We start from the raw sequence: 14,028 nt of genomic DNA on the forward strand, positions 1-14,028 counted from the left end.
ATGGAGACTCCACTTTCCAGCAGCTCCTGTCCGTGTCACTGCAGACAATTTTCCAAAGATCCCAGCAGTGGCTGTGGAGATCCCAGCAATGGCAGGGCTGTGACAATGTGTCGCCAGGGCTTCCATGGAGACCAGCCCTAGCAACACTGGCAGGGGGTTGTGCCCACAGAGGAATGCAGTGGGTGCTGCAGCAGGGCCAGACCTGGCACAGGACAGAGCACCATGCTGCCATGGCTGCCAAAGTGAGGCATAAAAAACAAAATAAAATAAATCATTTTATTATAATGATTGAGGCACTGGTAGGCTTTCAAATTGTAATTATATAAATACAATGAGTTGGACAACCTCAAGAGGGTTCAGAGGAGGGCCACTCCTATGGTTGGACAGGCAAAACCCTAGGAGGAGAGATTGAGGGCCTTGGATCTCTTCAGCCTCCACAAGAGAAGGCTGACAGGTGATCCTGTGGCTGCCTACAAATTCATCAAGGGGGACAGCGAGGAATTGGAGATGCTCTGTTCACCAGGGCAGCCCTTGGAGTAGCTAGGAACGATGGCCACAAACTGACGGAGAGGAGATTTAGGTTAGACATCAGGAAGAACTTCTTCACAGTAAGGGTTGAACCTGGAATGGGCTTCCAAGGGCAGTGGTGCTCTCCCCTACCTTGGGGGTCTTTAAGAGGAGGCTAGACGTGCGCCTGGCTAGGGTCGTCTGACCCCAGCGCTCTTTCCTGCACAGGGCAGAGTTTCGGACTTAATGATCTGCTAAGGTCCCTTCTGACCCAAACACCTATAAATCTATGAATGTTGTGTTCAACTGATCCCTATGGATATAGTGGTTTCATTTTAATCACAGAAAAATTGTAGATTTGGGGGGTTTTAATCAGAGAATTTGGGATTTTTTTTTAATCGGAGAATTTGGAATGTTTAAACAGAGAAAACCAGGATCCCTGCTGATAACAGGATGGCCCTTTAGTATTTGCTCGTGGGTCTTGGAGGCTGCCTTGTGATGGGAGGGTCCGTGCTCAGCTGAGGTCTGTGCAGGACATGGAGGTTCAGGGCTTCTGACACTAGGCTTGGTCTCTCAGGCAGGTCACATAAACCCGCACTCCTAATGGCAGGGGGAGAGGAGTCACAGAATAAATTAAAATGGCTATGCTGATTTGACAAGGAGGTAGAGGGCCTTTCTTGGGAGAGGAATGGTAGCTATGAACTGCCTCACAGCTGGAAGCAAAGAGGGAAGCCTGGGCTTGCATAGGAAATCAAAGGCCACTAGTGCAGACTCAGGGGAACAGGCAGGCGAGGCCTGTCAGAGTGGTGGCGAGGAAGGTGCATGCCAAAATAGAGCTAGGAGAGGACAGACAGTGGGCCGCATGGGGAACATGAGCCAAAGCAATGAAAGCGACTGTAGCTCTATTCATCAGGGTCGTAAAGAGGTGTAATCCCACAGGCCTAGTTGTGCTGGCAGAGCCTCTAGAGCAGACACAGTGGTGCTGACCACACTCTCGCGTCCTGCACAGAAGGTGGCTTGACATTAGCAGAGCAAAGTGCAGTTCTGGCAGCAGAGCTGCCTGCACACTGAGAACACGCTACCAGTGTTCATTTGGCAGGGAAGCCTGATAAAGAGGCCAATTTCAACACAATCCCTGTGAGCAGCTCAGCACCCTGTTCTTCATAACACCGTATGTATCTGCAAATAGGTTTAGCCACTACCCTGCTCTCCATTCAGTCTGCACACACCCAGCCTTTCTGGGAGTCTCTTAAGAACAACAGAGCATAACCAATAGCCTCTGATCCTCAGGATCTGCCTGCAGAGCCTCCCCTCTGCTTGAACCTACCTTGTCCCTCTGACACTGTCTCTGGAGTTGGTCCAGAATTCCTCTGGAGTTGGTCCAGATTTAGGTTAGACATCATCCTGTGGAAACACTGGATGAAAACAAAATCACTATTGTTTTTGATGCAAGTTTTACCTGAAGACTCAAAAAGCAACAGTTTTTGGCCAAAACCCCAAAAGATTTAGATCAAAATATTTTGCAAAATTTTCCTCTAGAAGCCTGGGCTTTCCCCTAAAGTTGTTTTGCTGCAACTTTCTCTCAGTGAGCTGTTTTTGATGGAAAATTTTCAGCCAGCCCTAACTTGATCCTATTTTTTCTGTTGCTTGAACAGCCCTAATAAAGTTCAAATGCCAATGTGAATTGACAGGGTAGGCCTGCACGTCTGCATGGGGCTTCAGTATCTGATATCTAGTCACAGCCTTGTCCTCCGCTTCTCTGCTGTGCCTTTTGATGCTGCAGGTACCTCCCCTATGTGAATTTGGCTAATCCTTCAGGAGCAAATGATAAGCATTGCAAATGTCATGTGCTGGCCTTTTTAGGAGCATGCAACTGCGCATGTGGAACTAAGGTTTAACCAGAATTGCTGGATTAGCCAAATGAGTCCCCATTTCTGCTTGCAAATGGAAATTCCTCCTCAAGGCAAGGCATGTGTCTGCAGAGTGACACCCCATGAGGGACCATCTGCTTTGCTTTTTCCTTGTAGGGACAGCGGAGATGATATTGAACTTGCCTCCTGTGCCCAGGGAGCCTGTCTGCCAGGCAGGATGTCCTCCTGCAGCTGTGAATTTCTGTCTGATGGTAAGGATGGCCAGAGAAAATTGCCAGATGTCTCAGTTTCAGATGCTGGGTGTCTGTGGGTGTCAGGCTGGCTTCTGAAGTGTGAATATTACCAATGACAAAGGAAACTTCATAAAAGGTGGGGGGAGCTCTGTTGTGTTTTGTGGCCTATCTTTTTCCATGCAGCCTCTCAGACATTACAAACTAAATAACTAATCAATTCACAGTCTACTAAAATGGAGAGAAGGTGGTTAGCTCTCATGTGGCCTGTAGCTGACCCTAGCTTGGCTTCAGCAGCTTTCCTCTTCTGTCTATTCCTACAGAAGTGGATGGCTCCCAGGAGGAGTGAGGCTAGCGCATGGAACACTTCTAGGTTACTCCGTCAAATCTGGCCCATTTCTGCTGTTGTCCTCTGCTACCTGTGGTATAGGACATGAGTTTGAATCTTAGTCCACTTCCTAGTCGCAGCAGAGCAGCCATCTGCTGAACGGTATCATTTTTGCTATTTGTAAGGGGCCCTTTCAGGCCCGGGTAAGAGCTTGCTGACAGGGTGAGGTGGAGTAGGCTTGAAGTGCTTCTGCTTTTGGTATGCCTGTCCCCTACAGACATTGGGCACTAACTAATCTGAAATATGTCAGGGCATCAGCTGGTTTTCTCTGCCTAGAGGGCACAGACAACATACCCCCTAGAACTGTTAGCCCTGGTCCTGCATTGATTTGCAGAAGGAGCTTCAACATGTTAAGCCATTAACATCTGAATCCCTTTCAGACGTGCACAGGCCTTCAGACAGATGTACTATGCCTCCCCTCCACAATGCTGCCCCACCTGCTGCCACAGCCACCATCATCTCAGGACCACACGGCAGGGTCAGGGACTCCTCAGGGGAGCATCTGACTCACGTTCCACTGGAGAACTTCCTGCAGACTCTGGAGTCGCCAGCCACCAGCAGTCATCTAGCAGGTACCTGGAGGGCCTGGGTGGTGGGGTGCAGCCAAGTTAGTCTCTTTCCTAAACTGGCTTTAGCAAAAGGTTAGGACAGGGGTAGGCAAGCCCTGGTACATGTGCTAGAGAGTGGCATGCAAAGACATTTTGCTTGGCCCATGTGCCTTGGGGAAAGGGCTGGGGCTGTGCTGCCACAACAAGGATCAGGCCCCTTGTGGCTCCCCCACCATCTGCCCCTGGCATGCTCACATATTACAGGTTGAGGTTGTGGGTATTTTTGGCACTGTGCCCAGAAACGTTGCAGACCCCTGGGCCAGGACTCTCCTTCTCTGCCACGTGGCATTTCCAGTGGAATTTGATGGGAGTAGCTCTGTCCCCCACTAGCCACAAGTGTATTCCCGGTGCCTATTACAAACCCCAGCATCCAGTCTGACTTAGGCACTGGCTTCCCAGCTTGCCTTGTGTACCTCAGTACGACGTCCTCCTGCCTGAGCAGCCAGGAGTTCCTCTGGGTAGCCTGTGCACTACTGCTGCATCTCCTTTTCAACAGTAAAGGCTTTCCTTTCTCAGCTGCCCCCTCCCCTTTTTTTAACTCTTTCTGCCTGTGCCAGGTGATGAAAGTGAGACAGAAGTGGAAGTCAACCTCTCTGATTTCCCCTGGTTCCATGGGACACTGTCACGGATTAAAGCTGCCCAGCTGGTGCTCTTTGGGGGTACCAGGAGCCATGGTCTGTTTGTCATTCGGCAAAGTGAGACTCGCCCGGGCGAGTATGTGCTGACCTTTAACTTCCAGGGGAAAGCAAAGGTAAGTGCTGCTGCTGTTGTTACATCTCTCTTAATGCAGCAATAACACTTGCCCAGTTGCAGGGACAGCATCAGAGCAGCTGTGTTGTACAACCCTGAGGCTGCTCTCTCCCATGGAAGAGGGTCTCTATCAGGCTAACTCCTGTGGTAGGGCATCTGAGGTGCCTGTCACTTTGAAAGGCCAGGCAGCGTGCAGAGCCACGGGCAGGTGAGGTCAGGACTATTTGAAGAGTCAGTTGATCTAGGGGCCAGCAGGTGAAGGTAAGCCTGAACACCAGGACTATTTACTAGTCCATGGAAATGCACTCTGTTGTATGGCCACCCTTCAGTACAAAGAGTGATAGTGGGAAACAGCATCCCACTGAAAATGAGAGAAGGCATATTAAGTAGCTGCCAGAGTTGGAATTTACTTCCTGGTGCTTTTGTTAAGATAAGATAAGCACCAGGGGCTTTTGTGGTGGAGGCTGAGGGATAACCACCATGAGCCATTGGGGACTAGCACTGATGGGGGAAAGAGAGCAGCTCCACATCGGGCAAGGACAAAGGGCATCCCTGGAGGAACAGAAAGGAGGAGTTGAAAGCTGTTTTTTGGTACGAAATGCTGCTTAAGGGTCCCTGCCAGTCCCAGATATAATGAACAGGTAGTAAAGTGCCTGGTGATCTCACAGCATTCTCCCCTCTGCCCCCAATTCTTCAGAGGTTACCCAGCTTGCTAATGGCTGCACAGGTTTGGGTGTGGGCTCAGCTCCTGAATGTTAGTGCCCATCCAGAAGGATGCAGTCAGTGCAACTGGGGTGCTCAGGCTGGCTGCAGGGAAAACAAACCTGGTGTTGGGGAAATGCTGAGGTGTGGAGTTGCACCCCAGAAGTTTGACAGCTTGTGCTTCTCTGCTATGAGATGAGGGTTTTAAAGAAATAGCGTTGGCAGTTATTTGTCCTGGTGCCAGCCCACCAGGGACATTGCATTAGGAAGATCGGAGCAAGCCCTGTTTTTCCTCCACCTCCCCCGCCCTCGACGCCCCACTGCCTTTTTGTTCTTGCTGGCTGGTTCTTTGTCTTGTGCAGATCATTTTTATGCAGTGTCTGTCTCGTGTGCCCCTGCATGATGAATGGACTGTGCATTTCTACTCATAGAGCCCTCCCAGCACCCCTTGTGTAAAGCTGCTGACCTCACTCCATAGCACTATAGAGCACAGCCAAGTGTCAGAACCAGTGTGGGACTGCTAGTCTGCAAACCAGTGAGAGGCTGAGAGCACAGGATTGTTGGGCTGGAGAAGAGACCACAGCAGAAGAACTTGGTACTATGGCCTAGTGCAGGAGTGCCTTGAGATCCTTCTAATGGTGTCACACAATGTTAGCACAGTTAGCTGCACAAACACGATTCACAAAATAAACCTAGAGATTTCCAATAGGAATCCATAGTGTTAAAAGCATTCTGCCCTGTTGTGGGCTTCCTGAGTTCTTTGCAACAGAAGAATTACTTTAATGCTTTTCTGCAGTCAAAAAATAAGTGAAAACATAAAGAGTGGCATATTCAAAGGGCTGCACTGAGTGAACCACTGGTCTAGAGGATTACTCTGAATATCAGTATCCTGCTCCTAGCTCTGCCACTGACTCATGCAGTGATGCAGGGCAAATCACTCAATCCCTCTGTCTTCATCTCTCTCTCTCACTTGTAAAACTGGGCTGATACCTTCCTTTCTGGAGTGTTTTGAGTCTCTGTTTTTCCTTAGTCCTATTTCTGCTTGACTGCTTGAACTGAGCCATGTGGTAGCAGTATCTCTTGCAGATCTCCAGACTTGAGAGAGAAGTATTAGTCATTCCCTGGTGAAACTGCTAGTTAATCTCCTGTGGAGAGGAATATTGACCTTTTGGCACCAGCTGCAGAATTTCTTGGTCTGATGGGCTAAAGAAAAATGCAGTTTGCATGAATGATACTGCAGCTAGAATTAGAAAGGGTTAAACAGGATGGGAGGTGTATGTGGCAGAACTAAGAGTGCAACTCCCCTCTCTCCATTAAAAACAGCAGGGGTATACTAGAGTCCAGCAGCTACTCTGCCAGACTCTGGGCTAGGATAAGGGGAAGGGGAAAAGAGATGTTCCTTGAAATGATGTTCCTCACCCCAGACTCTGCAGGGCTGGAGTGGCGGAGGCCATCCCAAGGTACACCTTAGCCTTGGCAACTCATTACAGGCCTAATCCTGAAAGCCACTGAGCAACCACAACTGTATCTGAAATTGGGAGTACCGTGGGTACTCATCATCCCTCTGGATCTTTTCCTCATGCTGTCCTCTCCCAAACATCCCAGTTCTCAATACATACATTGATGGAGTTCATGAATCTTAAAATAAAAAAAAAAAAAAAGCAGGCAGGGCTCCAAAGAGATTAAGGAATGCTCCTCCCCTCTGGACTGCTGGAGAAGCACTCAGGCCTTTTAGCTGAAACCTTCTACTGCCTGATTAGCAAGGACTTCCATAGCTGGATACCAGTGCATGGAAAACAACCCAGCTGAACCAGCCTCCTGGCTGACACTACCACAGAGATGTCAGAAGAGATGCTTTAGTCCACATGCCAACTCCTGCTCCCTTTATGCAGGCTAGTGCAGCCATCAGTCCCCCTGAAGCTAACAGGACTCTGTGAGGTAGGGAAGGTTTGTCTTGGACTATAATTTTGGGAGGAGGACGCACTTTTATATGGTAGGGAATACAGGGACTTACGGTTGTGTCTGACTTAGTAGATTCACAGACATTTAAGGCTGGTGGGAATTACTATCACTCTCCAATCTTGTTAGAACTAGACTTCTGAAGCTAGCAAAGTTTTGCCATTGATGTTGGCTGAATTAAGAGCTCTCAGTGAGCAATACATGTACACTTCCTTTCTGGGACAGCAGGGCTGTCTGGTGGTGTTCCAGGCCTCTAAAGAGAGAGCAGGTGCTGCTGTTATTAAACATGTTCACTGTATAACAAGGATGGCAACTTGCTCTAATTCTTGCCATTCTGCTAGACAGCACTGCTGCCTAACTGTGGTCTGCTGAGAAGCTGTGTCAGGGGCCTGGATGAGTCAATGTGTGGCAAAGCTTTTGGCTTCTAGGTCACCAGTTTGAATTCAGCTGAGCTCAGTAATGACTAAATGTTGTTACCCCTGAGGACCACGTGGCAGCGAGGGCTGCAGTCTCAGCCTGGTTCCTCCATGGACAGAAGGGCCTCCTGGCTATTCATGCTAGTATGCTGACTCGGCAGAAGCCTGGTTAAGTCCCTAGGCAGAGCTGCCTTGTAGCCTGCAGACATTGTCTCAGGGCCAGGGGTGAGTTAGAAAGGCAGGGACAGACAGGAAGCTCCCAATGGGAGCCTCTGGCCAGGTTAACAGTGGCCTCTGGTTCCCATGGTTGTTGCCTGTGTCGGATAACCGAGGGCATGCCAAAGCACCAGAGTGCAATGCGTAGTCAGCAGTTCATTCCACGGGGCACCACTCATTTCAGAAGCCAAGAGACCCACAGGATCTGTCTGTGTCCAGCAGTCTCCATAGGGGATTCCTCCTTGTTCAGTGTTGCAGGGCTCTTCCCTTCCCTTCCCTGCCATAGGGCGTGTTTTATATATAGGCTTTATCAGTACTTTCCTGGACTTTATTAATAAATATGCATGTCAGAGTTTTGTGAAGACCAACGCAGGTGGATCCTGGGCTTAACTGAGGGATTTGCTACTTGGACAGTTTCAGTGAACAACACTGCCCTCCTAGGGGTACCACTGTAACAGTTTAGCAGGCCAAGCCACAGTGGTAAGTGGCAGAGAGAGAGCCCTTGATTTCTCAGCCGATGCCTTGTACTGCTGTTCAGTGTCATGGTAGTGTGCAGCTGGAAGCATTTGTCAGTGACTGACTTGGAGCACAGGCCCCTCACTGTGCATTCTCCGTGTGCAGCCTCTCTTCTTTAAAGACTTTCCCAGATTTTCTTTGAAAGAGCCTTTGCTTTTGATTCCCCCTCTTTCTCAAGGAGCACTTCTGTTGAATGCTGTTCACAGCTCAAAAGGGCAGCTTCCTCAGCCCGTCGGGTTCTGAATGGGTCATAGCAACTGTTGCTTGGCAGCCAAACAGTTTCCCACAAAATGCTCTGAAATGTGAGATCTTCCTGTTTTGAGCCAAATCTTTAGTGAAGCAGAAGAGCGGGGTTATGTTTGGAGACTAGTGGCCACCTCAGTGTGGGGAGGAGCAGATGGCAATGTCCTATCCATCACGTGTAGGAAATGAGGTGCATGAAGCATTGGCAGCAGGTGTGCTCTGAAGTCACGCACCTGTCCATAGCTACCTCCTTTAGCCTGCCTGTCTGCTTTGCCTTGTGAAGGCTCCTGACCCTGGTATGCTACTCCTTGCAGCATCTACGGCTCTCCCTGAATGAGACCGGCCAGTGCCACGTCCAACACCTCTGGTTCCAGACCATTTTCGACATGCTGCGGCACTTCCACACCCACCCCATCCCCCTGGAGTCCGGCGGTTCTGCTGACATTACTCTCCGCAGCTACGTGGTGGCACAGAGCCCCCTGCCTGGTAGGTCACCCTGTAACACAGCCATGCTTGAGAGCAGAAGTCTGAGAGGGATGTAAATGTCCACAGAGCCCTGGTCTGCTGGGAGCTGGGCTTTTATTTCTATGGGTTGGAAACTCAAAGGCTTAGAGCCATCTGCGAAGGGGAATGAACGCTGCTTCATCCAGGGTTAGAGTTGGAATAGGTTTGCTGCATTTGAATTGTTCTCAGCTCATTCACACACAACAATTAGAACCTGCTTTTAAAATGTTTGTCTTGTGGAAGGGCTCCAAGCGAGTGTCCACACCCTATGATAAGTATGCTTGGACTGGATTTCCTGAGATCCTGTAACTGTCCAAAAAAAAAAAAAGGCCTTCTCCCACCAACAGTCTTTTCCAGAAACTAGGCTGTTGCTTTTGCAGTGTTGGCTACATGTTGACCCTTGAAGGTTGGGCCTAGGAGTCTTATAGATCTGGAGCTGTTCCGGCCACTAGCCAGCATGGCCAGAATTAAAACAGGTCTTACACACGGGGCCTTTTTGGGTGGGCTGGGTGTTTTACCACCCAGGCCACTTTTGCAGCAGAATAAAATATAGCACCTTTAAACCAGGGATCTCGAAACAGTGAACAAAAGCGGGTCAGAAACTAAAACCCCACTTAACAGAGGGAAAGACTGAGGGGCAGGGAAGCTGTGAGTCACATAATGAATGGTTAGAACAAACTGCAAGTGCCTGGATCTGTAACTCGCTCCACGTGCACTTCTGACTCTGCCCGTGGCTGGATTGTGACTGAGGTATGTAGAGAAGAGACGTTAATATTTTGGGATTCCACTGCCCTGGGTACAGTCCTGACTGCTGGTGAGCCACACTGCTGATGCTCTAAACCATAGAGTATTACAAAGCTCTAAACCATAGAGTTGCTGCCTCTAGCAGATCTGAAAGTCTGGGGGTTTGCTCAGCGCGGCTGCCTTCACCATTCTGCCTTTCCCTTGTGAAGCAGGAAGAAGGGCTTTGGGAGGAGGCCCAGGATGTGTATTTTCTGCTCCAGTGATAAGGAGTGTACTGAGTGGCTTATTGCACCGTACAAGCTCAGTGAAGCAGGGAGAGAAGTCACTTGAGAGGTGATCAGTTGCCACCTTGTGGGAGAGGATTTTATTACCGGCGACCTCAGTGGGCCGGGGAGCAGTTCATCACGGGCGTTCTTCCCTGGTGTCTGGTCAGGAGGCTCTTGAGGGGCTGAATGTTTCCAAGCAGCACTGAAGTAAGAGGTGATTAATGGCTTGGGATCAAGCTGCCTCCACACTGGGAGAAGGCTTTTAAAAGCCTGTTCCCCAAAGTGAGGCAGCAGTGAGGGCTCTAATAAAATATGTAGTCCATCACTGGTTTGGTTAACCCTGAGATTGGGTCTGGTGTTGCCAGCAACTTTTTTCCCCAGTGAGGCAGGTTTTCTCCCATCCCCAGAGCAGATGGCATAGAGCCCAGCCCACCAAGACCCCTGACTCTATCCCAGAGAGCTCTGTGCTATCACCAGTACACCTCACTGCCATGATCCCTCAGATGGTGACAGCAACCTTCACCAGCTGCTGTCTTCTCACCCCAACCTCCTGCCACAGCAGAAAGCACCCTGTTTCACTAAGCTGGAAGCATCTGTGGTGGACGTTGCTTGGTGGCCTGGTAGGTTGGTGGGAAGGTGACAGATTGTGCGTCCCACCCAAACTCACAGAGGTCTGTGGAGCTTAGGGTAGGAGGGAACAGTGTCACAGCACTGGTACTTACTATGTACCCCCTGCAAGCTGGCCCCACAGACTCAGTGCTGACAAGAAAAGCAGCTGAGCTTCACTGGCTTCTGAAGCTCTTGTTATACACAGGAGCTCCAGCAAGATCCCTACACAGCCTGATGGTGTTTTGGGTTTATGCAGGGCAGGGAGAAGCATCACCTCTGAGAACAAGGGATGGTGTTGGTTCTTTGAGGGAGAAGGAGCCACTGCTTCTCCTGTGTTGTCTGTGACTGTGGCACTCTTGTGTTTAACTTTTCAGAGACTGGCCCCACCCAGGCCATTGCTTCTCAGCAGCCCAGCTGCAGGCATGACCTCCCATCCCAACACTACTTCTCCAGCTTTGTGCCAGGCGCCTTCCAGCCTGCATCTCCCTCAGAAGGTGCTATTGCCTCTTCCTCCTCCTCTTCCTCCAGCCACCCATTGTACCACCGGATGGAGGGGACCTTGAACACCCGGAGCCGCAGCAACAGTGTTGAGCGCCTGCTGGAGTCGCCCAGTGTGAGCACAGAGGACTATCATGAGAGCGAAGGCTCGCGCAACAGGACCAGGGCGGTTGAAAATCAATATTCTTTCTATTGAACACTCGTGGACTGGAGTCAAAGCCTCTGTTTGGGGTTTTTTCCCATGGAGACGCTGCTTGTGGGAATGCTTATGCTGTTAGCAATGAGCCGGCCTCCTTGGCTCTCTCTCCAGTGTCTCCCCCACAGTGGATGTTTACATATCGTCAAGGCCCAAAGCCTTGGGCCAGCCCCATTCTGGACCTCCTCTCTGGTGTTCCCCTCGCCTTAGAGTCTGACTTGCCTCAACTGGGACTGTCAGAGTCTCCAGCTCCTTCTGCCACCAGCAATAGACAGAGGCCATTCTCTCCTTTTCTTGTGTGCGCTGAGATATGGATGACATGCAACCGCCAGCAACTGTGGAAGCTCACTGCTGCTGAATCTCACCATGTCGGAGACCCCTACCAAACACCTGCACTGCTTCATTGTGCTTGAAACCTGGATGGCTGAAGATATCAGTGCCATTATGGAGCCTGTTTTAGGGCCATCATTGCCCTCCAAGAGCTCTTGACTGCTTGTGCTGTATGCCCCTTTCTTCCTGGCCAGGGTGGCTCCTCCACCAATCCAACTGAGACATTCCCCTTTCCATTTGAGTCTAGTAACTGCAATGATTCTCCTGGAATAGGACTTTATGGCTTTGATTTATACTGCTCTTGCTTTGTGCTCTCTATGGCTGAAGCACTTACATGTGTCTCCATGATAGATAGAGGGGGACGTGCTCCCACTGCAGCCTAGGTCACCTCAAACCATTACTTCTCTTTGGGGATGGTTACCTTGAATTCTGCAAACAAACCAGTGCAGGGCAGTAATGGCTTAAAGTGGCCTTGTGAGTGACACAACTCTCTGAGCCAACTAGCAGACAACACCCACCCACGCACACCTCAGAGCCGTGATGGAAAGGCCTAGCTAGCCCCAGTCTATTGCTATGGTAGGAGTGTCCACTGCAGATAACTTAACTGAAGAACTGACCCATTCCTTTTCCTCCTTAGTTTTAAAAGTCTCAAGTCATTTGCAAGGCATGATACTGTCATCCTGCCCTTGCCATCTCTTAGGGCAGTCATCTTGAGGGCGCCACTGAGAAACACACCCCTGCTCACCCACCCCTGGTTGGCACATGCCAAACCAGGGAATGGGACAGTGAGGCTATCTCACAGGATGGAGATGAAGAGCTCAAGAATGATAGTGGGGGCATTCCCAGAGCAGCTTAATTGCCTCATTCCTGGGTTCAGTGCACACAGAGTAGGTGGCAGGGCCGCGCTTCTCTACAGCATTCTCTAGAGCACCATGGAAACAGTATGGATGTGTATCCTTCACTAGCTTAAATACAAGTGGCCTGTTGATATGGAATTTCCCCTCAGTTCCTTTCAGGCCACTGATGATTTTTTTTTGCTGCTCTTTTGTGGACTCCCTCCAAGCTGGCCAGCAGTTTCCTGGTAACACCAGTGTGAGTGCCAGTGTGCATGTGTCTCATTCATGTTTGTACACCCATATGGAAGTCCCTGGCTGCATCCCAATCCTAGCTCTTGGCTCTCCATTCTACTCTCCTTGCTAGCAGGAGCCCACTCTAAGTGCTCTTTCTGAGTGAGGTGGCTGCTTCTAAATTTCCCAGCTTTTAAGGACAAATCTTTTTGTGGTTTTTTTGTTTGTTTGTTTGTTTGTTTGTTTGTTTTTTTAAATCTCCTTAGCCCCAAAGTGGCAAGTGTAGCCACTAATTTTGTGTACTTCATTTATTGTATCCCCTACTGGCAACACCCCTGGAGCCTCATTTTTGGAGGTATTTTGAAAATTAAGGTATCCAAAGCCAGTGCTTGCTTTTAAAAATGCTGTCCATGACACCTAATTGCCTGAGGAGAGAGAACCAGAGAGAGGAGAGGCCTGTTCCCTGCTGCATCTAAAGACAGACCAGCTGAGGGGCACAATGAATATGGGTTGTTCACACTGGAAGTTGAGTAACATTCCTCCCTGAGTGTCTGTCCAAGGCAGCATATAAGACCTGTCTGGGCCACATATTTTGTACTGCTATAACTACAGGAAACCCTCACTATTCCTGGGTTCAGCATTCACGGTTTCAAATATTTGAGAATGCTGAACCCACTTCTTAAATACACCTAAAGTTGCTCCTTGGGAGCTGCATGCCTGCTGCTGCTGGGCTCCCATTGCTGCTGCACTCCTGCCATTGCCAGAGCAGCCATGCCCCTGCTCCCCCAGCTGCTGGGGGCACTGAGTTCATGAACACAGGCGGCATTCATGAACTCAGTGCCTTATTTGTGGATTTCACCATTTGTGGGGGATGAGAACATATCCCGTGCAAATGGCGAGGGTCACCTGTATATGGGAAAGGGGGGTGATTTTGTAGTTCAATTGGAGTAGGTGGACAAGAACAACCACGAGTGTAGTTCAGTAAAATGTGGCTTTTACTGGTAGAGTAATTCCTATTTGGGAAGGGCAGTAAGCCATATCAGTATAAGACCTGTTTATACCAGCAGCCCTGCATCCACACCCTAAGGCCAGACCCTTCTGCCATCATAGCTCTGCCAGTCAGGTGTGCAAAAAGGTGTGATTCTTGACTGACACAGCAGAAGCCCCAAGTGTCACTGTAGTTATGCTAGCAAAACAACACTTATAGCAGTATAGTTTGTTCTGTGTATGTGTGCAAGGGGTAGTTGTACTGTATCTGTGCAGAGTGCAACTCTGTTGAGATGAGCTGTGTCCATATGAGGAGCACTTGGTGCATGAGTATTCTGCACTGATAAATCCCCTCTTTTTGGCTTTAGTTATGTAACAGCCATTGCTGTGATCACCTGAATCTTTCCCCAGCTTCTTGGGT

The 14,028-nt window shown here is 49.7% G+C and overlaps 1 protein-coding gene across 5 annotated transcripts in view; it reads left to right on the forward strand.

Annotated features, from left to right (window-relative positions):
- Window positions 1-12,979, forward strand: part of SH2B2 (SH2B adaptor protein 2) — a 61,705-nt gene extending 48,726 nt beyond the window's left edge. For 3 of the 5 annotated variants that reach the window (XM_019511463.1, XM_019511464.1, XM_019511462.1), the window contains exons 5-10: window positions 2,535-2,629; window positions 3,377-3,568; window positions 4,162-4,355; window positions 8,721-8,892; window positions 10,424-10,540; window positions 10,904-12,979. In XM_019511463.1, coding sequence (XP_019367008.1) covers window positions 2,535-2,629; window positions 3,377-3,568; window positions 4,162-4,355; window positions 8,721-8,892; window positions 10,424-10,540; window positions 10,904-11,223 — 1,090 coding nt within the window. In that variant the 3' untranslated portion in view covers window positions 11,224-12,979. Of the gene's footprint in view, window positions 1-2,534; window positions 2,630-3,376; window positions 3,569-4,161; window positions 4,356-8,720; window positions 8,893-9,863; window positions 10,541-10,903 lie in introns of those variants that run through there. The other 2 variants (XM_019511467.1, XM_019511466.1) reach the window with 2 other exon arrangements.
- The last annotated feature ends 1,049 nt before the right edge of the window (window positions 12,980-14,028 follow it).

The sequence above is a fragment of the Gavialis gangeticus genome, unplaced genomic scaffold (assembly GCF_001723915.1).
Source record: "Gavialis gangeticus isolate Ggan-Ray unplaced genomic scaffold, GavGan_comp1, whole genome shotgun sequence".
Classification (NCBI taxonomy): Eukaryota; Metazoa; Chordata; order Crocodylia; family Gavialidae; genus Gavialis; species Gavialis gangeticus.